The sequence below is a fragment of the Chenopodium quinoa genome, unplaced genomic scaffold (assembly GCF_001683475.1).
Source record: "Chenopodium quinoa cultivar QQ74 unplaced genomic scaffold, ASM168347v1, whole genome shotgun sequence".
Taxonomy (NCBI): Eukaryota; Viridiplantae; Streptophyta; class Magnoliopsida; order Caryophyllales; family Amaranthaceae; genus Chenopodium; species Chenopodium quinoa.
In genome coordinates this window covers 3223903-3251838 of record NW_018744991.1, presented here as the reverse complement: position 1 = coordinate 3251838, position 27936 = coordinate 3223903, and the positions used below count along the sequence as shown (strand labels likewise).

The 27936-nt window shown below is 34.2% G+C and overlaps 4 protein-coding genes across 5 annotated transcripts; 2 read left to right on the top strand and 2 right to left on the bottom strand.

Annotated features, from left to right (window-relative positions):
* Nucleotides 1-58: 58 nt before the first annotated feature.
* On the bottom strand, nt 59-5541 carry LOC110707014. Its single transcript, XM_021885031.1, has 6 exons — nt 5043-5541; nt 3441-3552; nt 3305-3360; nt 2419-2532; nt 440-556; nt 59-332 (listed from the first exon to the last, which is right to left on the bottom strand). The coding sequence occupies exons 1-6, from the start codon at nt 5478-5480 to the stop codon at nt 246-248; spliced, it is 924 nt and encodes a 307-aa protein (XP_021740723.1). The 5' UTR covers nt 5481-5541; the 3' UTR covers nt 59-245.
* Nucleotides 5542-12755: 7214 nt separating this feature from the next.
* On the top strand, nt 12756-19421 carry LOC110707013 (probable ribosomal RNA small subunit methyltransferase B). Its single transcript, XM_021885030.1, has 18 exons — nt 12756-13198; nt 13313-13375; nt 14057-14211; nt 14902-15015; nt 15283-15348; nt 15760-15843; nt 16001-16087; nt 16374-16465; nt 16569-16629; nt 16694-16753; nt 16852-16912; nt 17234-17341; nt 17431-17549; nt 17640-17711; nt 17795-17880; nt 18359-18455; nt 18569-18776; nt 19006-19421. Exons 1-17 carry the CDS (start codon nt 12994-12996, stop codon nt 18698-18700), a joined length of 1662 nt encoding a protein of 553 aa, XP_021740722.1. The 5' UTR covers nt 12756-12993; the 3' UTR covers nt 18701-18776; nt 19006-19421.
* A 529-nt stretch (nt 19422-19950) lies between these two features.
* LOC110707011 (poly(A)-specific ribonuclease PARN-like) lies at nt 19951-24773 on the top strand. Of its 2 annotated transcripts, XM_021885026.1 has the most exons (7): nt 19951-20507; nt 21482-21612; nt 21779-22092; nt 22520-22633; nt 22923-23049; nt 23267-23534; nt 23801-24773. In XM_021885026.1, exons 1-7 carry the CDS (start codon nt 20158-20160, stop codon nt 24636-24638), a joined length of 2142 nt encoding a protein of 713 aa, XP_021740718.1. In that variant the 5' UTR covers nt 19951-20157; the 3' UTR covers nt 24639-24773. The 2 variants fall into 2 exon arrangements, with proteins under 2 accessions (XP_021740718.1, XP_021740719.1); XM_021885027.1 differs by lacking the exon at nt 19951-20507 and having other exon boundaries at nt 21521-21612; nt 21798-22092.
* Nucleotides 24774-24861: 88 nt separating this feature from the next.
* Nucleotides 24862-26022, bottom strand: LOC110707012 (stellacyanin-like). Its single transcript, XM_021885028.1, has 2 exons — nt 25751-26022; nt 24862-25586 (listed from the first exon to the last, which is right to left on the bottom strand). The coding sequence occupies exons 1-2, from the start codon at nt 25950-25952 to the stop codon at nt 25180-25182; spliced, it is 609 nt and encodes a 202-aa protein (XP_021740720.1). The 5' UTR covers nt 25953-26022; the 3' UTR covers nt 24862-25179.
* Nucleotides 26023-27936: the final 1914 nt, after the last annotated feature.

Genomic DNA, 27936 nt, shown 5'->3' with positions numbered 1-27936 from the left:
CGCGTGTGGTGCATTCCTGTGCTTCAGTGAGTGTGCGTGTAGAAAGTAACACATACAGTTCGGAGTAAATAGACATCAAGCTGAAATTAAACATCTCAGCACATTTTTGCATCACCTACCAAAGTTCCAAGTACCAAGCCCAAGCCATCCAGTCACAGTTAACGAGTTGCTTAAACATTAGTTATATTACACTACATCTGATATATTAGCAAACAAGTTTGTGTTAAAATTTAGTTGCAGATATATCAAGCAATCAAACTCAGATGCACATCCTTCAGTCCCTCCGACTTTTCTTTAGAAACGACGACACTTGCAGCCACCACATCAAAGGCCTGCAGGTGCAGAAACAGAAACAAAAACATCAGGAATTAATACAAATAAATTTCACACTAGTTTTATGGGGAATATTATCCAAAATCTACACATTTTGGAAACATACAAGTAGTTTGGAGATGCCCTCTTTCGAATTCAGTTCATGCAGAAGTTCCTTCACAGCATCACGGGAGCACAAGCCATCCTCTTTCACATCGAAATCTCCAGCAACGAACAAGAAGACCTGGAAAACAGAAGTTGTTTTCATGTTGGGTAATGACGAAAGCCACAATGAGTCAATGATCTAAAGAAGTCGGTTTTGCTAAGACCCTTAAAATAAACTAAATAAAACAAAGCAAAAAGGTATAATCTTGCAATGACTCTAGGTAAAGAACCAATAATAATGTTGTGCATAGATTCATTCGAAAGGAGTGTAGATACAAGGCAACCAACAAGAGCTACTCAGTATCTGAGTAAGCAGCAACACGAAAGTTGGCTTATATGATATAAACGCACTACATAAGTAAATAACACGAAAGTAAATTAATCCAAGGCAAACTTAAATTGCGTTCTTTTAACAATGTAGTGATTTTCCTACACTTTAGGGTAACTTAAATTTGTTTCAAAACTAAAAAGGTTTAGCGTTTTTTTCTATTTTATTTATCTGAAAAGAAGAGAATTATTCATGAATCTAAGGCAATTACGTAAAATGTGTGATATAAAACGTGCTGTCACAAGAAGAAAACAATATATGCTTCACCAAGGCTTGCTAAAGCACCAAATTTAAGCCTATAACAAGTTGTGATAGTCCATTAAACATAATCTCCTGGCTCCTTATTTATTTCTAACCACCAAGAACCTAATTTTCCTAAATACATGCGCTATAGCTGAACAAGCTAGTTCATCCCTTTCATATACATAGTCTTATTCTCCTAATAACCGTCTGAAACTGCATCAGCCATCAGCTCATTCTATTTAACAACTGCTACAACAATGTTAATAAACTCAGTAAAGAGTATGCAGTTGCTCATTAGCCTCATTGCTATATCTATCCTGTCTTGTATCTAACATATAATTCCACCAATTCAAGCTAAATGAAAGAGTGGCATTATGATGAAATAGCTAAGAACATTAACACGAAGGCCACAGAAGATGCATGCAGGAATCTGATATAGTTGCACATTGGCGATAATAGTCTATAGAATACTATGACTGCACTAGGAACAGAACCCACCCTGACAAATAAAAATCTAAGCACCAATTTTGATAACATAGAAATTCTACGGAGCTAACTATGATACTTGGATAGAATAGCTCATTTTGATCATAGGCTTTGTGGCCTAAGAAAATAATAACTGCTGCATTGATACCATTGCCAACCATATACTGGCAATACAATCATTCCTTAAACCCGAAACCACATAGTACAATGACCTTAAAGCTGGTATACCACCCGGAACCTCCTTAGTGTGTCATCAATAGCGATATACCACCTAATCTTACAAACTCTGCACAAATGTATATAGCTAGTTTAATATTCAACCCTATGATAGTTTGATGTCACCCCAATGATACCATTAGCTTTTCTTTCATTCTGTTGCATACCAATATTTCCTCAAATTTTACAACACCCCCAGTTATCTTTTCTTCACAATAATATGATACTTGCATAAGATCAGTGTAAGTAGTAAAGAATTAAGCTACGAAATTCACAGTTCATGTATCACAGAATACCAAAGTAAATAGAAAAATCAATGAGACATCTCATAACCTTTCACTAAACTAATGAAATGGAGGATTAAGGATGTTATAAGACAGGTAAGGATGTAGGTCTGTAGGTCGTAGAAAGATCAAGGTCTTCAAGGAACTTCATTCATACTACAGAAGTATGGATTTATAATTGAGATAAGCAATTTAGCAGCTATACACAGTTACACACTACACACACAACAGTCAAACAGAGAAAGCTAGAGAGTACAGAGACATATAGCCTGTGCAGATACAATAGCATTCGTAGCAATGACAGCAAAAAAAAACATCTGAAAACCTACTGGTCTAATAAAATTTAATCAACTCATAGAAACATAAGAAATTTACGAAGAGTACCTCTGCACAACGAATACCGGATAGATTCTTGGGTAGTTCTAGTAGGTCATCAGTAGGATCATAAGATGGGAACTGGACTGCTTTTTCAATCACACCATTATATCCTTTGAAAACCTGTAAAAGGACAAATAAGATGTTATTTTACAAATAGTTATTAGATATAACTAGTAATCACTTTTCTTTTCTTTTTTTTTTTCTTTTTTTAAAAAAAAGGGGGTTATCACTTATCAGTGATCTGGAACAAAAATTATTAATTCGGAGTCTAGATCCAAACAGCATAAATATACACATACGACTATACCAGTCAGGAACACCAAGTTATTAAAGCAAACTTGTAACTCAGACGTGATGAAAGGGGGTGAACTAGAATGAATTAGCATCCTAGCACAAAAGTATTAACCAATTAAGTTCAGCTGAGGCAAGGGTCGCACCTATCTATGCAACACTACTAGTAACAATGTGATAACTAGGAGATGATATGCGAGTCTCTAAGGTTATTTTGGGGGGAGGGGGGCTATGCTATGATTCAAGTTATACATGAACTGCTTAAGATCTATACTTCTAAAAGGATTCTATAAGGAAGGAAGGAATTTCTTAACTCCTAACACAAAAGTACTAACAAAATAAGTTCAGTTGAGTTAAGGACGGCATCTATCTATGCAACACTACTAGTCTACTAGGAACTATGTGATGACCAAGAGATGATATGCAGATCACTGAGGGTTTTGCGTGGGGGTGGGGGTGTTTACATGCTATGATTCAAAGTTTTACTTTTAAAATTCATTAATATCTATCACTCTATAGGGATAGGGAAAACATAGTGTAGCAGTGTTGATGAGAACGATATTCCAGGCAGAACCATTAAGTAAATTATTCGATGCCTTACTAAAGAACGGGAGAACAACCATTGGTCAGTATCCTTCAGCAAGTATGGAACAGCATCTGTGACAAATAAATAAGACATAAGCACATAATCAAATAGATAGCAATGCCAGCAAACTACATGAGTCTTGCTACAAAACCTTTGAACAACTTTCTGGAATGTGCACTGACATTTACAGCATAAGGTTCTACTTCTGCTCCTGTTGTATACAGCTTCCCTTGAATGCTTCTATCAGTATCTATCACCACAAGCTACAAGAAAAGTAAAAAAAAAGTTACTCGAATTTGTTTTTTTCTTCTCTCTTAAAGGATTATTAAACTAGAAAGTTATCATATTAAACATCTAAATATGCATTCGTGATATGAGAATCAAGCTGCTAAAGTACCAAAACCACAAAGAAAGCCAAAGAGTAACTCAATGCAACAATTTTTATCCTATAATTCCTTCTTTGACTTGCAGGAAGTTATGATATAAGACTAAAACAGCAACTCAATTCAACAATTATGTATACTAATGCACTTATAACCATGTTGATATACTAATGCATTCAAAGAAGCTGAATTGCATGAAATTCACATCGTTAAATTCCTCCAAGCAGAATTGATTTGCATGTCCATTGAGCTTAAAGTACATAGATTTTAATATATCATCAAGATGCTGCTTCTGTTTTGGCATGATTACTAAGTTATTCACTAGTGTCAAAACCAGTGTAAATGACTTGATAATCCTCACACACCACGTATACCAACATTGGTTTTGAGTAGTGCACAATTGCACATTATGCAGTATGTGCTCCGAATTTGTGAAATATCAACCAAGACACTACTATGCTAGGTATGCGAAATCTTTAACAAGGATCAAGTTTTTCCAATCAATAAACATAACCAAAAATTTAAGCCTTGATTGGCTGTTATCATTCTTATGACTCTTATCACAACAAAACTTTCCACATTGCACAACTATAGAAACATAGCACAACTATAGAAACATAAAGAAGTTACCAAACCAGCAAGATGATTTGTTTTTATTTTATTAATCTCCAACTTTCTAGCAACAATGTAATGGAAAACAAAATATGCATTTGATTTGATAATCTTTACAAACACCTGCCAATTGACCCTATTCAACTACAATCTTGACTAAACATAACCCAGAAAAACATGCTTGAACAAAACCAATTTAATTAAAAATATACCAAAACAAAACCCCCTTTAAATATCTTATAAAATCTCTACAATATATAAACCAACCCCCTCAAAAGGGCCAAAACCCTTTTTTTTATAGCAAATTTCAACATAAATCAAGAGAACATTTTGCAAAAACAGCTAAAACCCAAGATAAATCATTCAAAACATCAATATTTACCTAGCCAACTTCCCAAAACCTATTTTTCTAAAACCCCACAAACCAGAACACCATTTTTTTTTTTAATATCACCAGTTAAAACCCCAAGATAAAGATAAACCACTATACCAAAATCAAACCCCACTTAACAATTAATACGTATATAATATAAAACTTCAATATTTTAATAACATCAATCTTATAAAATATTTCAACATTCTTCTATATATAGTAAATAAAACAGAGCATTAACACTAAAATCCAGAGTAACATCAGCTAAAACCCCAACAAAAATCACTAAAAAAACATGATTCAAAACTTCAATATTATACCCACATGTGATATGATATAATATAACATAATCAAGACAAAAACATGATGAAAAAGAAAGATGGACCTGAATATAAACGAGATTCTTGCCAAGAAGTAAGGGAAGAGAACCAAATCTAGGAGCTCGTAATTCAACAGTCATACGAACAGTATTTCTTAAGATACCATCCAAAACATTTCCAATGGGCCCACAATCAAGAACATCATTCTTCAGCATTGAAAACCATTCATCAGGTGGCAGAACTTGAACATTTCCAGGATTTGAGGAAGAAGATGAAGGTTGTTCTTCTTCCCCTTGATTGTTTTCCTTTTTTGCTGCTTGCTTTTCAGCTTGTTTTGCCTTCCTTTGAAGCTTCTTCTTACTGATACCACTGTTATTTCCAGGATTTGAGGAAGAAGATGAAGGTTGTTGTTCTTCTTCTCCTTGATTGTTTTCCTTCTTTGATGCTCGTTTTTCAGCTTGTTTTGCCTTCCTTTGAAGCTTCTTCTTACCAAGACCCGCCATTTTTGATGATTCAAGAGAGAAAAATGGAGGATGCTTGTAGTGAGTGATGTGCCGCCTCTTTATTACATGTGTATTTATAAGAGTCCTTTTCAAAAATGAATGTCACATCGATTTTTTTAGGGTTTTTGGATAATATTAAAATAATCAAAGGAATCTTTTATCGGGTCAAGTTCGAGTCAAGCCTCTAGTAAATTAATTTTAATGTTAGTTTTGTCTAAGAGTCCGTGCTAATCCCCTTTATTACAAATAATTATTAACTGAGGGAGTAATTTTATTTTACTTACAAAATATTGGAATGTAATGATTAGTTTTGAGTGAGAGGTAAAATTAACTGATTTTGAACCTTTTTTAGACTTAGAAAAAAAAAATGTGCCATGGTCGCTCGTCAATCCCATTTGAGAGGTTAGAACCATATATTTTGCTTTTAAACGATCAATTTAGTTGTTTAGGTATACGCAACATATCTTTATATACCTATAAATAGAATTTCATTTGTTACAACTTACAAACCAACTTATATGACTTTGTGAGACTTTTCAGGTTAATTTTTTAAAAAAATTTACGAAAATTGACCAAAAATAATGGATTATAACCTTCAAAATTGGCCAATTTTGGACATTTTGTTCGAACTCGAAAAGGAATGTATGGGTTGTTCCCATGGACCTCATAACACCCCATGAGGCCATTTAAGTAGCTAGAAGGCCTAGCAGGCTAGAATCATTTAATTTTCCTTTAAACAGTCAATTAAACGACATTATAACTTTTGTTATACAACACATATTTGAAAAATACTTATTATCGGTCTTTTATAAACCCAAGAATATAATTTTTTTTTTTATTTTGTTCCTAACCAACTTGTATTCATTTTAAATATTTTTTCTTTTACGGAAATTGCCCAAAAACAGTGAATACAAATTTCAAAATTGGTTGATTGATTTTGGACCTTTTTAGACAAGCAAAAAACACATATATGCTGTTGTTTTTCCAAAGACCTCATAACACCCCGAGAGACTATTTGAGTGGTTGAAAAAATCTATTTTGCCTTTAAACGGTTAATTTGATTACTTTTGTATACGTCACAAAAATTAATATACTCAATTTTGAGCCTTTATGCACTTAATCCAAATCAATTGTTAATAGTCTATCATTAACTTAGTCAAAGTATATATCTTTTAGCTTGTTAATATGCTCTAGGACTTTAGTCTTTAGCTAACCTGAGTATCCACCTATTTATATGCAACTAGATATCTTGTTGGAAATTATCAAGCTTTCCTATTGTAGCATATCTTTTCCTATTAATAATCTATTAATCTTCTCTATATATATGAATACAAGAGAAAGAGTTACGTTATTTCTATCAATTCAATTCCTTCTTTACAAATTTTTTTGTCAAGGATCGGAATTGAGAGTTCAAAAATTAGTTGCAAGTATGATGAATCAGGGTAAGACTAGATATCATAATTATTTTTCTTTGGAGATAATCTCCGAGATACTCTCGTGGTTACCCGTGAAATCCCTTGCACGATTCAAGTGTGTTTCAAAGTCATGGTACGATGAGTTAATCGATGATCCATATTTCATTCAACTCCGATTTGGTCGTCGATCTCATCTCAAAACAATATCCGATGCTAGTACCCTCGTTCTCGAATCCATTCAAAAAGAGACTATTAATATATACTCTATAGACATTCACCACAAGTGCCAACGTCTCGTGACCCAATTTCCGTACCCTAAAGACATTGCACGTGACGCTAAGATAGTCGCCTCGTGCAATGGCTTACTTTGTTTCTTGTATACACTTCCAAATCATCATCCATTTGAAAAATTCCTTTCACTTTATAATCCTGTTACCAATGTACTTAAAAAGTTACCACAATTTAATTTCGACTTGAAAACCAAGTATAGTGAGGTTTTTGAGGTAGTTAACTTCACCTACAAAACTAAGTATATCGAGATTGTTAAGATGGTAGCACTTGGTTATGACCGTAAATCCGATGATTATAAGGTTTTAAAGTTTACGGAATTATGGAATAGTGATGAGACACGAAGACTAGACCGAAAATCGTTGGTGTATCGGTTAAAAAGTAATGTTTGGGAGGTAATCGAAAACCCGCCTTGGGAGTGGGATTGGAGTGTACTAGGAACAAGTACCATTTTCGCGAATAACTCCTTTCATTGGCTCAAACACGAGTGTAAACACATAAAATGTTTCGATCTCTTTACTCAAAGGTATTACACCATGCCTCTCCCCGACGAAATTTCAATAAATAGACTAAAATTGACGACTTTGAAAGGACAATTGTGTCTAGTGACGCTCTATTTGGACATATGGATATTAAACGAGCACGAGCACGAACACGAACACGAGCATTATTCTTGGACTCGTATCTTTCATACCCAATGTGGGTGGTTGAATATTATCGATGACTTAGAAGATTGGAGATACTTGAATTTTGCTTGCTTAAAAGATGGAAGAAATAATAGTGATAACATCATTTTAGCAAGTAGTGGTTATTTACAAAATCTAAGGAGATTTTTGATTTGTTGTGATTTAGAAAGTGAGACAATAAGGAAGATTAGCATGTCTGGCTTACTACCAAATGATCCATTGATGCTGCCTGTTGTACAACCTTGGGTCGAATCGCTTGTCCCTTTGCACTGATTCTTAATCGATGACAAGATCAGAAACAAGCAAAAAATCGCCATGTTCATGTTCAACTTGGAATTAAGGTAAAAGATCAAAAATCTAAGATATTTGAACATTAATAGTTTACAGTATTTGTTATATATATATATATTTTTTTTGAAAGCATGCTTATATACTTATATATAACTATATATTCTCTTAAAATTAAAATTTTGTGCATTTGCATAATTTTTACTACTAGTATTTTACTTTGAAATTGTAGAAATGATTTACTTTATACAAACTATTAGAATGACTGAATGAGATACGGTCGATATCAAAAAATATACGTGTGATATATTTTCGCGTACACATTAATGACATAACCTCTAGCAGTAGGCAATGCAAGAAGTATTCAGAACCCGAAAAGTGTAAGTTAGATTTCTTTGTTTAGACACCTTCATTGTAAATCACAGCAACATGAGTTATATACAAGCCTTTTGAAGATAAGTTACTATATAAACTTAAATAAAATATATCTACAATCGTTTTTTTGATATGATTCTTGTAAGTTCCCATGTTCAATGTACATTCATCTTTACATACGTCGATGCATGCACATTGATCCTAGAGGTGAAGCCACATTCGAGGAAGGGTTCTTCACCTAAGTCCCTAAAAGGCTAGAAGCTTCAATTCAAGGACCTGTAGTCATGTGTTTGTTAAAAATGTAATCTAGAAAAATCTAATTAGTTATATCTACAATTAGCTAGATATTTCTAGAATAGGCTAGTATCTTGAAAACTCTAGTTTATGTAAGAAAGTAAAGAGAAAGCTAGTAAATTAGGAGTAGAGTAGTATGTCGGTGGAGCAAGTAAACCAACATATACCACTATACTAGCAATTTGCCATGCAAATGTAAGATTAACCCATGCAATAATATAAAGCCATTACAATTTAATCCCACCACTACTTCCACTCACCTAAATTCTAACAGTGTTAAGGAATTATCCTCAACACTCTATTAGCATATAGATATGGACATGCACTTCAATTCAACACTTCAATCAATTTTAAGGAATTATCTATGAGTATTAAAGGTTTACTTTATGTCCAAACAACATACACTCCTCCACATCCTACTAAAATATTATTATCAGCATCAATCAAAAGCGAACATTTTCCATGATAAACTAATATCTTCTCTCACTAATAATATTACACATAAATCAAACAAATATAGGTAAAACCCACAAAAAAAACTAATATAGTTTTTCTTACAGATTTTCACATGAATTACAACAAAAACACAACATAACCCCTTTCACCCATTTAAAAATTACTTACAAAAATAAACATAGAATTTCAGCATCTTTCAACAAAATCACAACCCCATAATAAATTAATTAAATAAAATATTTCAACACTAACCCATAACATTTTCTGAAAAAAATAACAATAAAAATGCAGTGTAAATTAAATAATTATACCTGAAGAAAGATAAGGTTTTTTCTAAATAGAAAATAAGCTGAATTCCCAAGAACAGCATCATCCAAATATTTTCCATAGTGTTTGTTGGAATATAGGTTTTTCACTTGAATTATCGTAATCAATAACCATTACAACTTTCACAGGAATTTTATCGGGAACCCACTCGGCCGGAAGAACGACTGAACCATCTTCAGACACCAAACGCCTTTCATCATCAAATATATAATTTTTGTATGTTATATTAACTTATTAAAAGTTGGCGCTTTTAAATTTACTTATTACACAATACTCTCTTTCCCGTGAGGTTATTTATTTATTTATAATAATTTTTTTTTTATTAGCTGAATTGATACGAAATAAGATATTTATTTGTGCGGTTTTGAAATATGTAACGGGATAAGGGTTGATCACTTCATTTACGTAATTACAATTATTATTTCTAAAATTCCGAGAAACTTTTAAATCTTAATAATAGCTTAGTTGGATAGGATTGTTAAGGAGATATTTTCTCGAAATTTAATACAGTTTGTACACACTCACACAGTCTCTCTTCTTCTGTGAGTGATGGATAGTGCATGTGTACAAATTGTATTAAATAAAAACATATATTCCGTAGTTAACTAGGGAATAGTTTGTTGATTTGACCAAGTGCACCAAGACTCTACGTGTGTTATACTTGGGCAGGGGCAATAAAGTCAAGTCAAGTCAAGTCTATTTTTTATTTAACTTCTGCTAAATCATTGTGACCAAACAAATCAAAATTTGAGTTTGTGTGTTATCTCTATGTGAGGGATAGCTCAAGTGGTTAGAGTTTTCCTCCCGATTCTAGGAGATTCTCTCACCTCTCGCCCTTGTCGTGGCTATTAAAAAAAAAAAAAAAAAAGGATAATCTCATTATATACCAAGAATATTTCCGAAATATATCTCAAATCTTAACACCTCCTTTCTTCTTCCTTATATAAATAGAGATGATTGATTAATTATTACACCAAACCATGATTCCTAAACAATTCAGTGAGATTGAATCATTGAACAAAACCCTAAACCTAGCTAGCCTTTAATATAGAATAATTGTTACCATGTCATATGTTGGAGATGAAACAAATCCTCCAAGGAATGCCCAAACTTATGTCAAAAACCATAAAAATAATGTTAATTATTGTGTTTTTTTCTTCTTTCTTTTGTATACCTCATCATTATTAATTACTAGTTGGATAATCTACGTGGATGCGAAAACCCCTCCTTTCAAATTCCAAGTCGATTCTTTTGACATCGATTCAATAAGGATTGACCACAACTTTTTGGGTACATCAGTGAACATGGATTTGAAGCTAGCCCTCTCCGTGAAGGCCTTGAGAGGAGCCAAAGCATTCGAGTCGGTCGTAGTTTTGGTTAAGTATCAACAAGAAATATTGTCCACAATTGAGCTAGAGTCATTCTATCTGGAGAACCAGAAGACGTACACCAAGGAAATTCAAGTGTTAAGGGTACCAATAGAAAATAAGTTAACTACTGATTTAATTGCTAGAGATGTAGAAAGACATCATGCTTTGGTGTTCACTATTATTGTTCAAGGTCAAAGATGGGATATTGATTCAATGACTGATAAAAAGGAGGCTATGATTAATAATTGCTTGGACATTAAGGTTGGATTTGCACATCGCTATTTGCAAAAGGGATCTATGATTAGGGCTCCATTAATGTGTAATCTTGAAAGATAAAATTATTGTAGGTTGTAATTAATTTAAGATATGTTGCGGTTAAAATAAAATTTTCAGAATAAGCATAGCTTTATTTTTGGGTGTTTTACCCGGCTCACCCTTAGGGCTAATCCGGATTCGAGGATTAGTTTTGGGTGGTTAGCTTTCAGTCCCTTTCCGATTGTTGTTGTGGGGGTGGAATCGAACACACTTCTCTTTAACAAGTGTGTGCTGCAATCCCAATCACTACCGCATCAAAACATAGCTTTTTTTTTTTTTTTTTTTTTTTTTTTTTTTTTTTTTTTTTTGGAAGGCAAAGCATATCTTTATTAATTTAATACTTTTATCATTCTAGGCTTTTAGATTACTATAGTATTTTTGCCATTTTCATGTTTTATATTTATTTATTTTTCCCTTAGTGCATGGTTACGTTCTTTGATATTAATGGACGTTTTCGATTTTTTAATTTATTTATTTATTTATTTATTATTATTATTATTATTATTATTGTTATTATTATTATTATTGTTATTTTTGAATAAGTTGAATAATTATCATAAATAGAGTGTATTCATGCTAACACACCTAATATACATTTCTTCTAACAAACTTTATGTTGACTTGGATTTTTATCGTAACAAACTTCATTTCAAATTTTGATGCTTTTTTCTGCATTCTTTTTTCTTTGTTTGGGCCTGGATCTATTCTTCTTTTCATATGGATTTACTCTCCGATGTCCAAACTTCATTTTTAAGATTAGGACTTAAAATAAGGCGCCCAACTAATATACGTATAAAAAAAAATCACTTTAAATTGGTTTATAAATGGCCAATTCATTTGAAAGATCATCTAACAATTTTAATTATAGCAAAATTTCGTCCGATTAGGGGGATTAATTGTAATTCTTGATTTAAGAATTAGTATCACTTCTTACGTTCATTGAAACCAATGACATTTAAGAAAACCGAATTACAAAAGCATATAATCAATTTACAGTAAAGTAAAATTGACCCAATCTAAAAACATGATTTAGCTCCTAGAGTTTTACCTTTGCGGGATTAAAATATACCAAGGTTAAGGGTTGATAATTTCATTATTTACCCCTGAAATTTTTAAGTTCATAGTAAATTACATATAATTGTACGATTTTTTTTACGTATACAAGTTTATGGGTTGATTATGTATGTATTTTATTTCGATCATGTTAAAAAACCTATAAGTAATTTTAGCTTAGGGCCTGTTCACATTTACTTAATTTCAGTTTAGTTCAGCTCCAATCAGTTCAATTCAGCTTCAATCAGTTCAGTTCAGCTCTTAATTTCCTTCTCTCATAAAATATTCATTTCAGCTTCAGTTCAGCTCCAATCAGTTCAGTTCAGCTCCAATCAGTTCAGTTCAATTCAGTTCAGCAAATGTGAACAGGCTCTTAGTTGGTTAGGATCATTAATTAGATTATATTAGCCGGGGTCAATAAAATCTAGTCAAGTCTAATTTTAATTTAACTTCTGTTAAATCATCGTGTCCAAACAAATCGAACTCGGATCATCCGGTGCATCAATTTGCAATAGGGGGTCTCCCTTTTATCTGACAAGTTAAAAAAAAAATAAAAAATCAGTGCACCCTTTGGATTTCTTCTTTGTAGCTTATCTGTTCTAGTCGACTAAATTTTTTGTAAAAAAGCTTTGCTTAACCGCCAACAATGGCGGCAACCATCACCAACTTTCATCCATTCTCTCTCTTCTCTGAAACTGATCTTTGTTTCCCTTTCAATCCCACTAAACTCAACTTCACAAGAACCTCATTCATTACTTCCCCACTTTCATATCCTGCAATTATCAACCATGCTCATAATCAGAATAACCCTCCTTTTTCTTCTTCTTCTAAACCCAAGATTAAAAAGACAGGTCAAATTTTCAGAAATTTAAGTTTATTTTCATCAATTTTAACAATTTCAATCTCAATTGAAGAAATGGGCATTTCTACTTTTTGAAATTTTCTTCTAAATGGTTGGTTTTCAGGTGTTCTTGATTCTCCAATGAAAACCCAGAAGCTGAATTTGGAGGTTTCACCCCATAGAGCTGGTATTTAAGTTTATTCAATTTTTGTTTATTAGAGAATTTTTTCTTAATAGATCTTGCAAATTTTGCTGTTACTTTTTTTAAGCTGTTTTAGTTGACATGATTTTGACTATTCTGCATTTATATAATGTGGGTGGAATATTTTATGATTCATGTGATTCTTTTATAGTTTAATTTAGTCCATAGGGTGGTTTGAATTATGTTTCAAACTTTCAATATTATCACAATCATAGTTCAATTATAGAGTGTTGGAAACTTGAAATACCTGGTTACCTTTAATTTACCCTCCATATCATCTGGCAACATGTTGGTATTCTTCATAAATAAGAATATAGCATATCTTGTACTCTCATCAAACTTGGGCTGAACCTTTTGTTTAACCAAGTTTGCCGTCTTTGCTATAATACACTTAAGTAAAAGTTCTTCTGGACTGTCATCTGATTTGTTAAAATTTTCAGCTTGCTATTCTAAATTATTGAGTTGAAAAGTAATGGAATTTTAATGCTTTGTTGGTACACTTGGAAGGCATTTATGTGCCAAGGTTATGCAAGTGTTGCCGTCGTGTCTAATTATCCAAATGCTCATATATATTGAGCACAATAGGTTATGCAAGTGATGTTGGTCATGGGGAAGATTGTTTCGATTTTTAAGAGTCTTTTGGTTTGGTTTTGTGTGTAAATTCAGTGGCTGCTGTGAGGTTGATGCGGATTGAGTTTGGTGGTGCTTTCGCTGATCTTCTAAATGAGAGAGGCAAGGGTTCAGGAAACAACGAGATGGAATACGTTGAAAGGACTCTTGGATTTCGCACCAGAGACCTTGAAGAAAGAGATCTCAGATTGGTCTTCTATTCTATTCTCTGTCTTCCTAAATTTCATAGTTCATATCCTATCTTTTCCTATTGCATTAATGGCAGAACTTGAGTCTTAAAGCTACTTTAGAGTTTAGACCCTTTAAGGCAATTGCTAAATTTTAAGAGCAAATATATCCTGAATGTAGTTGAGATGCTGCTTATTTCTTTTTGCTCTTTTGTGACTTGAGCTTGATGCAACTTAGCAAACAAGAGCAAATGTATAGGTATAATTTCACAGTTACTCCCATTGCTTGGAGGCACCTTCATGGATGCCTCCTCCATTGGTGGACACCCCTCCACTAGGAATATGGTGGGAAATGTGTGATCTTTCATCTGCAGAATATTTGTATCTTCATGATGTTTATTCTTTGGTGGTGAGTAAAGAAAGTATAGGACCTTTTGTTGTGAGTCTTGGACTCATAATGAGTACTTCTGAATATTGTGGTATTCGTACAAGTGTTCACAAAAACTTAGGTTAATGATATGCAGATATGGCACTGAAAAAGTGGTTCTAGGACTAAAATAAGTTCCTTTAGTGAACATGTTCTAACCAACTTTCCATCCAGGGTTTGTAGATACTTATTCTAAATAAATCTAAATAAAAGACATGTGCATGAAACTTTTTGTATTGTTCTATAGAAGTGCATTATTGCTTCTAACTGTTTATCTTGCTATTTAGGTTACTGACATTGTTGGCGGTGCAATTCGCTGGAGAAAATATCTGGACTATCTGATTCTTTCGTTGTGTCATGATGAAGGCTCTTTTAGGAGCATGGAACCTCTGCTGCTACAGGTATATCACTCGAAAGTGCTTCTGCTAAGGCTTAATCTAATTTCTGGAAATCAGTGATGCAAGTATCACTTTTAAGCTAAAGATATAAAATTTGGTTAATTTGGTAAGTAAATATCCAAATGCCTTATTGTTTCAAAAGCTGTTATCTGGTTTATTAAGGTGTAGTTGTTATACTGTTATGTTGGATAGCTTTGACCTTAAAAAGTGATAATTATATTATTCATTGTAGAATTCTATGAGACGTATACTAACTTATTTTTTTTCTAGATCCTTAGGATTGGATTTTATGAGATTCTTAAACGGGAGATGCCTCCATATGCTGTTGTTGACGAGGTTAGTTTTTGCTCATCTTTGCTACATGAGTCATGTCTCGTAGATATAGTTTATACTTGTTATGGATTAATATGAAATACACATGATTTCATACTGCTGTACATAGTTATTTGCTATAATTCTCTTTGTTGTTGTTTCCTTCTAGCTAGCATTTGCATGTAAATATTGCTATATTTATGGTCACTTGATGCATGTTAATACCTAGCAGGGTGAATGGTTGATTCCCAGTGGCTTTATTTGCAGTGACTTGAGCACACTTGTGCTATTGTATGCAACTGAAGAGGGTTGCATTATTTAATATTCTGTTGCATTATTTAATATTCCCAAATCAATATTTCTGAGATTTTGGAGGCTTATTTTATTTGTTCTTTAGGTTCAGATACGTACTCTTACCACTGGGTTTTATTGCAGAATGTGAATCTTGCCAAGTTTGCACTTAGACCAGGCGCAGGAAACATGGTGAATGGGATCCTCCGAAAACTAGTTTCTCTTAAGGTTTAAATTTCTTGATATCAAATCAATCTTTGCAATTTAATGAGATTGGAGAGGCAAACCAGTAAAAAGCCACCATTCTTTTCTGGGAGTGGATGTTTATAATTAAGTTGTTCATCCTTGATATATTTTAAAACATTTAAGTTTTTTCTCCTTACAGGATAAAGATTCCCTTCCTGTACCTAAATTGGATGGTAATGACCGTGCACAAGCACGTGCCCTTGCTACTACTCATTCCCATCCAGTGGTGAGTTCACAATGAATATATTAAAACAGCAGCTGAAACTTTTTATGCTTGTATACTTGAGAATATGGGGCAATATTCATGGTAGTTTTATATTATGCTTTCCCTGCTCACCTCCCCCCTCCCCCACCACCACATAAAAAAAAAAAGCAGCATGAATCCAGTTGTGAGTGTGATAGTTGTATATTTTGACCTGGAAGCGGTGCTATATGCTTTCAGGGTATTACAACCATTGTACGTTAATGCTGATTAGTCTCTCTTTTCCTCATAACCCCTCCTCCCCCACCAGTGGATGGTAAGACGGTGGACCAAGTACCTTGGACAAGAAGCAGCTATCAAATTAATGATATGGAATAACACTGATCCAAGTTTCAGCTTGCGGTTGGCTTTTTTATTATCCTCCTAGTCATGATTTCCTTATGGCTTTGTTGTGATACTAATCCCGCTATTTACTTGTTTCTGCATCTGTTTTTCTTGGTGCAAGGGCCAATATTGCAAAAGGATTAACTCGAGAAGACCTTGTTATGAAGCTTAATGTGCTGAAGGTTAATGACTTTTCCCTCTTATATACTGGACATCTTATTTCAATTCATAATACTTTGTCTTTAGGTACCACATGAACCTTCCTTGCACTTGGATGATTTTGTGCGCATCAGAAGAGGGATGCAGGTGCTGTCTTGTGACTCTTGTCATAATAACTTATGTTTATTGTGAAATGTTTAATATCTTAGGACCAATTTATATCCTGATTTTTTCTCATATCTCAGAGTGTGATACAAAATGGATTCCTAAAAGAAGGTTTATGCTCAGTTCAGGATGAGAGTGCAGGTCAGTGTATTTAAAATTATTTTTATTGCTTCATAAACAATGCCTTCTAGATCTTTTAGTAATTTGATAAGCTGACACTGAAAACATTCACAATTCAGTTCATACTGTGCACATCTCGTCGTTTCATACTTGTATTTTATTTTCCTTGGATCAAGACCATCTTATCTGATGCCATTGTTCTCATATTGATAGATAATTCATTCTATTCTCTACTTCTTTAAAAGAATATAAAGGAAGATAAGATGTCTGAAAAATGTATGACCTTATCATCTCACACAATCGTTAAGCGTAATACTATTATACATCTTTGCTTTGCTGCAGGTCTAGCTGTTTCTGTTCTGGATCCACAGCCTGATGATTGCATTATTGATTGTTGTGCTGCTCCTGGGGGGAAGACACTCTTCATGGCATCTCGCTTGAATGGCCGAGGTATATCATGAGCAAGTAGGCATTTTTCTTTAGCAACAGTTTAATTACTGATGATGCTGGTTTTGGATTCTAAATCTCTAGCTTTTCAGGTATGATATCAGCAGTTGACATAAATAAAGGTCGTCTACGAATTCTTGAAGAAACAGCCAAGTTGCAGTCAGTTGATAGTGTGATCAATTGCATCCATGCTGATCTTCGCTCCTTTGCAGTAAGTCATTGTAATGTGCGATACTAGCTTTGCTGTCTCCCTCTTGTTTCTTATAGAAAATACTTCAGCAATTTTTTCTATTTGCATCAGGACAGCAACAAATTGAAGTTTGATAAAGTTCTGCTAGATGCTCCATGTTCTGGCCTTGGTGTACTATCTAAAGTAAGTGGTACTGCTTTTCTTCCATTCAAAACTATTTTTGAGATCAAATCGTTGATCTATTTTATTTTATTTTCTCTCGGAAGAGGCCAGATTTGCGTTGGAATAGAAAGCTGGAGGATATGGAAGAGCTAAAGTCGTTGCAGGATGAGCTGTTGGATGCTGCCTGCAAGTGAGATCAAAATTAACCCTGCCTCTGAAAGTGCATATAATTGACTCTTTTCAAATAGGCCATGCTTGGATTGGGGATTTGGGGGTAATAGATTAAGGGGGTAATAAAAGTCAAAATAGGGTAAAATGGTGATTAGAGGTATTATTGTAGGGAGATAAGATGTTAATGAACAACATAAGAAAGAGAGGTGGAAATCATTACCCCCAAAATAAGGGTAATAGTTACCCACCCTCCCCTAATGTAATTATTACCCCCAAAATGAGGGTAATTGTTCCCCTTTCTTCACCTATCACTTCACTACCACTACATAAATCTCCTTACAATCACACCATCACTATCTCCACCTTCCTTGTATTTATTTGCTAAGTTTGACTTTTATTAATCCCAATTCAAGCATGTCCTAAATGGCTCTTTTTCCTAATAGTGGACTCATAATATTCCATTTTTTCCTTTTGTCGGTCTGGTTTAACATCCACAGGCTAGTCAAACCAGGCGGTGTGCTTGTGTACAGTACCTGCTCCATTGATCCTGAAGAAAATGAAGACAGGGTATCTGCATTTCTTATTAGACATCCGGTAGGAGCTGTTTTTCTTATTAGCTGTAAATTATAAAATTTGTATTTTCCATTTTATATAATTATTGGCTGGATGTCCGTCTCTATGTTAATTTGTTATTTGCTGGGTGACAGGAATTCCAAATAGACCCTGTTCACAGATATGTTCCATCTGACTTTTCAACTGAACAAGGATTCTTTCGCTCGTGTCCAGTGAAGCATTCAATGGATGGTGCATTTGCTGCACGTCTAATTCAATCACAGTAAGCATGGGAGAAGCCATCTGATGTGGCAGCTCCAGAGACTGACTTATGAAAAAAATTAAGGAAAACCAGCTGATGAGGTATTCTTGAAGGCATGCCACACTTACAAAAGCTTATGTGCAATTTTTTTTTTCATTTCTAAGCAATCTCTTGCTATTTATCTTCAATCAGTTAACTTGAAAGTTATTCTATTGCATCTAATATGCAACCTTTTCTCTTTTAATTGTTAACTTTGAGCAGTAGGATAATGATGAATTTTTTACTGATAAGTTAGCTGGCGTGCCAATTGCTTTGTCCTTTTTGATACAGGATGATGTCAAATACTTGTCCCAGAACGAGTTAAACAAGCTGCACATCCTGGTAGGCCTGAAGATTTAGCAGGCTGTTATTGGTCCTGATTTGAAGGTCAGGCCACAGAGAGGAATATTGAACATCTACTGTACCCTTTTCATATATGGGTGTCTCGTGTCAACAATCCAAGACCTTGCTGAACAACCACCGATGGGGAAAATAGGTGCTAATTTGGTAGCATGAAATTGCACACGATTGGGAGAGAGAGACAAATAGAGGGGAGGGGGTGGGGGGTGTACTGTTAGTTAGATTGGGCTCCCATTTAGCTGCACCACTGATTATGGTATATATAACACCTGATTTGTCAAACTCATTGTGTATACAACACGAATGGTTGATTATGCATTAGAAAACGCTCAACATTCATTCATGTAGCATTGTAGCGTAATTCTTCATCAATTTTTGAAGATTTTTGCTGCTTTATTGGAATTTCTGAATTCTGACAAAGTGACATCTGACCCTGATGGTAAAATCCCCCCTTCCCACTACAAACTTCTCATAGTCTTATAGTGCATGGAACTATGAAGTATCTGACAGGTGCACCGCTTTCATGGCTTCACCCCATTATAATAAGAACATATAGTTACAATTAGAGCTGATTAAAAGTTGTGTCGTGTGGTGCTCATGTTTAGTCTCGTGTCAATTTCGTGTTGCTCACAAAATCTATCAGAAACTATGTAAAGTATAGGATAATTGCATAATTTGACCACTAAAGTATAGGATAATTGCATAATTTGACCACTTTGTCTAAATAGGTCGTGTTCGGGTTGGTTTCGAATCGTGTAGTATCAACTTCATGTTTTCTCTGATTCTCTCCGTCCCTTAATTAGATTCCTACTTCTCTCTATTATGTGAGGAATAAATCGAAATAAGAATCTAATAAAGGGACGGAGGGAGTAGTAACTTCGTTTTTTTGTCGTGTTGGTTTCGATTTGGAAATTGTACATGGTCAAACATAAAAGTCAAAGTTTTATAATTCGATTTGGAAATTGTACATGGTCAAACATAAAAGTCAAAGTTTTACAAATAACCAAAAGGTGAGATTTTGTATAAACAAAGTACGGAGTAACAAGAAGAAATGCAGTGAGCTGAAACAGAGACACAAAAGAAATGAAGAAGCTCACTAGAGTTTCCCCAATTTCTCTCTCCTCCGCCCTAATTCGAACCCTAACTTCTTCTTCAATTTCAACAACAAATTTCTCATTGAAAAATGTAACAAAATCCAATTTTGAAGAAACCCTAGTCGACCTTACTACCCATGTCAAAGCTGCTGATTTCGTCGCCATTGATTTGGAGATGACTGGAGTTACGAGTTCTCCTTGGCGCGAATCGTTCGAGTTCGATCGGTACGATGTTCGGTACCTTAAAATTAAGGATTCTGCTGAGAAATTTGCTGTTGTTCAGTTTGGTGTTTGCCCCTTTCGCTGGGATTCCTTCAAAAACTCCTTCATTGCTCATCCGTTAGTAATCTCTCTATCTTGTTCATTTTCTATTGAATTTGTTAATTTATAGTGTTTTTTGAAGTTTTAATTTAGGAATGTTATTAATTTGTGCATAAATTTTGAAATTAGTAGTAAATTTTAGCTGAACTGATTGAATGAAGAAGTATAGTGTATTGGGATTGATGATAATCTTTGAATATTAGTTGAAGAGGAGCTCCAAAAAATGCTGACTTCTTTTGATCAGTGTTGTGCTGCAATGGAGGATGTAGGAGTAGTGTATTTTAGCAGCTTTGTTTTGTCGAATGCGTCGCCCTGGTATTGGTTATGGTTATGCTAACACTGCGTAATTTTCGGATGTTTGAGAAAAAATGTTGCTTTTTCTCGAATGGACGAATGGTAATGGTTTGTGATTGAATATTTTAGGATGCCCCTTCTTGAATTGAATGATGAATTGACGAGAGAGTGTGAGGATAACAAATTGGAAATTATGTGGTACCTTATTAAATAATGGTAAATTGGAAGCTTGTAACAACCGGATTAGTGATAAGAGTGATAGCTATTACGAATGGAGGGAAATCTGGACCCCCTCCCTAACTCGAGTTCGTCTGTCTGCTAGGTATGGTGCTCATCATTGCATGGTAATAGCGAGTATAGCTGTTGAATATCAAGGTCTTGAGATAGTTATTGTCCTAACTGCGGTTATTGTTCCTGCTATTTGTGCTTAAATCTTGCAATTTTGTAAGGATGCTTGTCATGCTTTAATTTACCTATATTTGATATCTCTGCTTGGTAGGTAGGTGTTAATTTTATTGTAAATTGCTGGACATACATAAATCAAAGTGATTTGGAACATGGGTAATCAAGTGCATCAGAATTAAGTCCAAATGTTATTATTCCAAATGTTATTATGAAAATAATAAGTTAATCTCAATCATTTGAAAGGCACATGAAGGGTTACTTCATCTAATAATGTCATATCGTCTCATTGGCAGGCATAATTTTTACATATTTCCACGTCAAGAGCTTCCCACTGATGGCCCGTCATATGAATTTTTGTGCCAGACGAGTTCGATTGACTTTTTGGCACAATATCAGTTTGACTTCAATACATGTATACATGAAGGTAACATATGTGATTCATCACTCTTTTGATTCTTACGTATGTGTTAGTTCTGGTTTTGGGTGGATGCAAGCATGCCAGTTTCATCATTCAGTCTTATATTCATAGAAAATTATAGTCACAATGATGTCAACTTTTTGTGGTAAATTTACACGTTGCATAATCTCAGGAGTGTCTTATTTATCCAGAGGACAGGAAGATGAGGCCTTGAGTCGCTTGAATTCAATATATAACGGGAAATGGCAAAATGTTAATGAAGTTAGAGATATACCTTTGAGCAATGTAGCTGATGTTCTGTTCTCAGAACGGATGAAAAATCGGCTCAGCGGTTGGCATGATATGTTGCTACTCAACAGAAATGCAAATGCTGTGCTTCCAAGTGCTGTAAAATCTAAACAACAATTTGAAACCATATTTTTTAATATGCGTCCTGCTCTTAGATTGAACGGGTTCACCTCTCATCAGTTGAAGTTGATGGAATTGGTAATCTTTTAATCACAGTTTTTACATGCATCATGCCTTTTTATTTCAATTTTCAGGTTGAATATCTTGTCTGCAGTAGTGTTAGTACACTGATATTGATCAAGTTGCACCAGATTTTGAACTTTGGGATGCTAATACAATAGTAACTTGTGTGATGACATCTATTGTTCATTTCATAGAACTTAATGCCTTAGTCATAGCTAGTATGCCTGGTTTCTTGTTGAGTACTTTTATTTTGTCTTCCTGTAACAGTTGGCACATTGAATCCTGATGATCTTCTCTTGAAGACTTTGTTTCTATTGGAGTATTATGTAAATGAGCTTGCATAGTCTTACATACAGTTTTTTTTTTTTTTTTTTTTTTTTTTTTTTTTTTTTTTTTTGGGGTTATATTTTGAAATTCCACTAATTTAGCACTGCAATTGCAGGTCATAAGGAAGCACTTTAAGGATCTTGTTTTAGTTCGTGCTCATGATGAAAGTTCCATCTTGCAGAAGCTTGTTGTTTATGTAGAGTCCGACGATGACAAGATTAAACTTATGGTGAGAAAAATGTCAATTACACTGATAATTACTACATTAATTACTTTTCCTTGGCCCATCTTAATTAGTAGGTCAGTATAGCCTGTCATGATGAGATACATGCGGGGATGGTGTTGGTTGTTGCAGACATTGTATTAGGATTGTTTGTTTCTTTTTGAATCTGCTTGGCATGATTAGGTCTTAGCCGTCTTACTAAACGATATCGCTTTGGTTTATTGAAGTGAGCCAATAACTAGCTTTGTGCAGCCTTTTCTGCTTGCCACATTTATAAATTTTCCTTCTTTTGCAGGAGGAGATAAAGGATGAGTCTCACCAGCACGCAAGGCGAAAAGTAAAAGCAGCTGCAGGATTCCGGCATGTCATTGACCTCCTCTGTGCTGAAAACAAGCTAATTGTAGGTCACAATTGCTTTTTAGGTATATTTTTCTTGCTTACATGCTCAGGCAGTCTGGGACCAACACCCCCACAGCCCACCTCTCATTAAAAAAAAATTTGGTAACCATCCCCACTTTAATTGTGACTTTGTGAGAGGTGGGAGCATTATTCCTACACCATATTATAATGTTTGCACTTAAAGTCCTTACTAGTGTCATTTCTTGTCATCTGAGATATGGCATATTGTAATTGTGGCAGATATGGCTCACATTTACCATAAATTCTTTGGTCCTCTTCCATCAACCGTTGAGGAGTTTGTGTTGAACATCCACAATTCTTTTTCACAAATTGTCGACACGAAAGTACTGTTGAATGCGGACGCAAGCCTTCAAAAATGTATGAATAAAGCCAGCACATCGTTAGCCTCCTCATTTTCTCTGATGTGCCCTGAGATAGCCTCCGGAAAATCCTCTGTTTTGGGCATACAGCCTTGTGTGAAGGTGGAGGTTCAAGTGGATGACATGAGGTTTGTCACCTGAACTGCCTTGTATCTAATTTTCCATAAAATGCTTCTTTTAAGTTTTCAACATGTCTGTCTTGATTCTCGAGGGCAATCTGTAAATCAAACTGGAGATGGACTTTTTATTGTAGATAATTTTTCATTTTTTCAGTAAGACATTGTTTACACCAGTGTGACAGTGTCAATTGCAATTATTCACATTGTTTCTGATAGCTACTTTCTACTTTACTTTTTTGTATGTGAAACCAATTTATTCCAAAGTCTTTTCCCAGGTCCTCAAATTGGAACTCTGGGGCAAGGCATGAAGCTGGTTATGACGCATTCATGACCGGGTGTATCTTTGCTCAAGCTTGCAGTCATCTGGGTGTTGATTTCTCTTCTGAGAAGGTATTAAACAGTGAGAATCTTCAAAAATATGTCAATCAGCTTTATCTCAGTTGGAGTTCGGGAGATGTAATCAATCTAAGCACTGGTGATGTGAATGAAATTCCCGTTATCAATTCTGTTAAAAGGAGGTTTCTCAACATAATGCATCCTAGCATCGTATTGATCTGGGGATTTCGCCCAAAACTCAGGGCAAGTCAGATAAAAAATTGCATCTGTAAAGTGTTTGGTATACACTCAGTTGCTTGCATCTATAACTTGGATGAAACTGCAGTGTTTGTTCAGTTTAGTACGGCAGACTTGGCTGCTAGCTTCCTCGCCTTAAAGGAAAGTTTAGAAACAAGTGATGATTCCATCTCTGTCCTACATCCTTTATCAAAGTTGTTGGAAGGTGGAAAAACCCGCGCTGCTGGATATGAAGTTTACAAGGATATCTGCAGTTCCCCAATTTCAAAGGTCTTGTTTGCAGAGCAAGCAGAGGCAACTGGAATTAATTGGAAGACCAAATTAATAGATATTGAAACAGATTGCCAGAACCTAGAACCAGAGAAAATTACTGAGAAAACTGAAAGGTCAAGTCTATCACCAGAGATTTGCAAAGCAACCAAATCAAAGATAGATGTTCATAAGTGCACATCTGATCAGAATGTATTTGACAAGATTTTGTACTCTCCTGATTCTGAAGCCGACAGAGAGTTGAAAGTCACAAGTTCTTGTTGTTCATAGGCCATTTAGTGTAATCATTTGAATCTCAGCAAATTGATTAGATTTCTGAATTTCATACTTGATAGTAAAGATAAACCTGTATCATTTCAGTGTAAGACATCTTGGAAATAATATAGGGAAATTTTGATGGTTCTATATCGATGTCTGTGACTTGACTTTCAATTTTTAGTCTCTTGAAATTTGAGATTCAGCAAACTATTCATGTAATTTGGTATTTTTCAGATGGATTCTGTGGCTTAATTTTGTCCATCATAAAAACCATCACTTGTTGCAGGAAAAGTAAGCAGAAGTATAGAACAGCTGAAGTTGCAGAAAAAGGATGCAGACATGCAGTAAAATAACTTCACTAATTCATATTAATACTAAAATCATAATCAAAGTCCAATAGTACTAAATTAAAACAAATATTCCTCAAACAGCAGAGGAGAACAACATGAATCAACTAAAATAGATTAATAGAACTCTGCCCTAAAGGTCTAAACTCTAAAGCAATAAATAAAAAAATAAAAAAAAAAAACATTCCTAACTTCAAAGAACTTCCTTAATCCATGAACAGATAAAGCACGATCACGACACCCATGAACAGCGTCATAAAATAAGACGTGACAGACAGAATGTCACTGGCATTGGTAGGGGTAGGACCCCATGAATCAGTAATGAACCCATCTCCGCCATCACGACCCACAGTTGGTCCCTCAGCCGAGGGTGCAGGGGCAGGGGCAGCGGCAGTGGGCTGATGAGCAGCAGCTTGCACCATGACACGGATGATCATCTTCTGACCTGCTAGACAGTGATCTGGTTCACCACTGATAAAGTATACAAAACCCGAACGATCAAACTCAAAGACAGTATCCCCATCATCAAATTTCAAGATTGGGTTGCTCACATCACAGTTCTCATAGTCAGCTCTTTCAACCAGGAGCACTGAGTCTTTTTTATACTTGAAATCTATCAGTAAAAAACAAACAAACAGATTGTCAGAAACTGACTTACAGTACAACGTCAGATAATAAGCACTACAAAATTACCAAATCCAACAATTAAACAAGCCTAACATACAAAACTCAAATAAGTAAGATTGTTTTATAACATTCATATGCAAGAAAACATACTGATAGTATCTCCAATGTGAAACCTGTGTTGCTCAGCCCACTCATTGTAAGTCTCAAACTCGCTTCCATCAGGCTTAACCCATCCGCTGTCACCTCCTACTTGAAGCTGAAAGCAGGAAACATGGAAGACAGTCAAGGAGACAAAGAGGACGGCAAAAATCAGAGAAAAGTTTGTAGCTTTGTTTGCAGAAAACGCGGTCATTTTCTTTTCTTGTTGATGAAATCAGAATATGTTTATGCAGAGAAAGTAAAAGAAGTGCAAAGAATGAAGCAAATGTAAGTGTAAGTACTTAGAGTTTTGCAGTTTATATAGAAGAGTAAAAGTGGCAGTTAAGGTAGTTACTTTAAGTGTTGGTCAAAGTAAGGAGAAGTGGAGGGAAAAGTGGGGAAAGATTGAGGGAAGTTTTTAGCTCATTAATTAAATAGTGGGTTGAACGTGATTTTCAGTCAAAATGCAATTTTTTTTTTTTTTTTTTTGAAAGAAGTCAAAATGCAATTTTGTTATATTTTAAATTTTAAGAAAATAAATAAATTATTATTTCTCTCTTTTTTTTAAAAAAAATAAATTATTTTCTATTAAGATAAAACTTGAGAAATAATTTTAATTTTTTCACTAGAAATTGTAACTTCATTGGGACAACATAACAGAACTTGTTTTAAAAAAAAAAAATAATAATAGAACTTTCAGGAATTATGAAGTTGATGGTGGAGAATTATACTCCGTATTGATTTTTTTTTTTTTTTATATGGATATATTTATTACTTATTTTAAAAATAAAAGTGAAATTTATTTGTTACTTTTTATTTTTTTTGGTGTTTAGAGAGCCACAAAGGGCGGGGGTGAGATTCAATCCCAAGATCTCTTGGAACCGGGAGGGAAGTTCTAACCACTTGAGCTATCCCTCACTCTCATTTGTTACTTAATGTTAACTGATAAAATTAAATGAATTTATGCGTGATTTATTGAACATAAATATCAGGATAACCCGAATGTATATTATGAACAAAAGTTATTGTATTATTTGAATACTTCTTTCAAAAAAAAATTATTTGAATACTTCTTTCAAAAAAAAATTATAATAATATTTGAATATCCGATGTAATTAGAGAAAGAACATTTCATGACAAGGATCTTGCTAACGAGTACCCCCAGAAAATCAAGCAATATGTAATATTAAGAACGGACCATGGATAATCCAAGTAATGTAGCGGGTATGTACCAACAATATATCCTAGACTTAGACAGTTTGACTAGGCCTTTTTTTTAAAAAAAAAAAAAACATTAACTTGAGATTCTTAAATTGTTGATAGATCTTTTTGTTATTACATGATAGAGTATCTTCATAACAATATTCCCTTGACTTTAATGAATAGACTTAAAATATTTTGATATAGATAGATGACCTTAGACACCTTAGCTTGATACAGTTGACTTACAAAAACCTTTGTAAAACAGCAACTCTTTCTCCTTCCCTATGTAATTGTATATGTTATCATAAAGATTTTTCTCTGATTATTCAAATACTTGTATATATTCTCGAATCTTTGTTGATTTTGATTGGTATCATAGTGTTGTAAGCCATCAATTTGGTAAAAATTACAGTAGATATTGTTGATTTCAGCATATCCTGTAGATGTATGTATGTTTGTATGTATGTGCTAAACTTCGAACTCATTTATACATGTTGAAAAACATTTAGCCATAAGCAACTTCAAATGTCTAACAGTAGCTAGAGAAGGTTAGTTCATCCTTTCTTTCGCGATTTTGGTTATGTTTTTTTGTTCTTGGTTGTAGTTAAGATCAATTAGCCATAAGCAACTTCAAATGTCTTCTGGCATGTTATATGTTACATGGACACGAGTAACACGACTACAATTTTTCAGTGTTGATACATTTGCAAGTGTTTTTTTTCCTATAAATCTATAATTTTGCATATTTTGGCCTAAGTTGAAATTTCCATGAATTCGACTTACCTCATGAGTTTTTCTGGTGAAATGAAAGAGTCTATGTATCCAATAGATAATCTTTATCCCATTACTTTCTTCCATATTATAATAAATTTAACTAAAGTTTCTGTCATACTGTGTATTTATGTGTTTGCATATTCTCTTTTGCTCATAATATAGATATATTTGTGATATTGTGATGCTTAATAAAAGTGTAATTCTAATGTACATTTTTCTGC

Coding starts and splice junctions, on each gene's coding strand:
- LOC110707014 (XM_021885031.1), bottom strand. CDS start 5,480: ATGGCGGGTCTTGGTAAGAAGAAGCTTCAAAGGAAGGCAAAACAAGCT. Junction 557..2,418: donor CCGGTATTCGTTGTGCAGAG/GTACTCTTCGTA, acceptor TCTGTTTTCCAG/GTCTTCTTGTTCGTTGCTGG. Junction 333..439: donor AGGGCATCTCCAAACTACTT/GTATGTTTCCAA, acceptor CTGCACCTGCAG/GCCTTTGATGTGGTGGCTGC.
- LOC110707013 (XM_021885030.1), top strand. CDS start 12,994: ATGGCGGCAACCATCACCAACTTTCATCCATTCTCTCTCTTCTCTGAA. Junction 14,212..14,901: donor AAGAAAGAGATCTCAGATTG/GTCTTCTATTCT, acceptor CTTGCTATTTAG/GTTACTGACATTGTTGGCGG. Junction 16,913..17,233: donor AGTTCAGGATGAGAGTGCAG/GTCAGTGTATTT, acceptor GCTTTGCTGCAG/GTCTAGCTGTTTCTGTTCTG.
- LOC110707011 (XM_021885026.1), top strand. CDS start 20,158: ATGAAGAAGCTCACTAGAGTTTCCCCAATTTCTCTCTCCTCCGCCCTA. Junction 20,508..21,481: donor AACTCCTTCATTGCTCATCC/GTTAGTAATCTC, acceptor TCTCATTGGCAG/GCATAATTTTTACATATTTC. Junction 23,535..23,800: donor GTTCAAGTGGATGACATGAG/GTTTGTCACCTG, acceptor GTCTTTTCCCAG/GTCCTCAAATTGGAACTCTG.
- LOC110707012 (XM_021885028.1), bottom strand. CDS start 25,952: ATGACCGCGTTTTCTGCAAACAAAGCTACAAACTTTTCTCTGATTTTT. Junction 25,587..25,750: donor TCACATTGGAGATACTATCA/GTATGTTTTCTT, acceptor TTTTACTGATAG/ATTTCAAGTATAAAAAAGAC.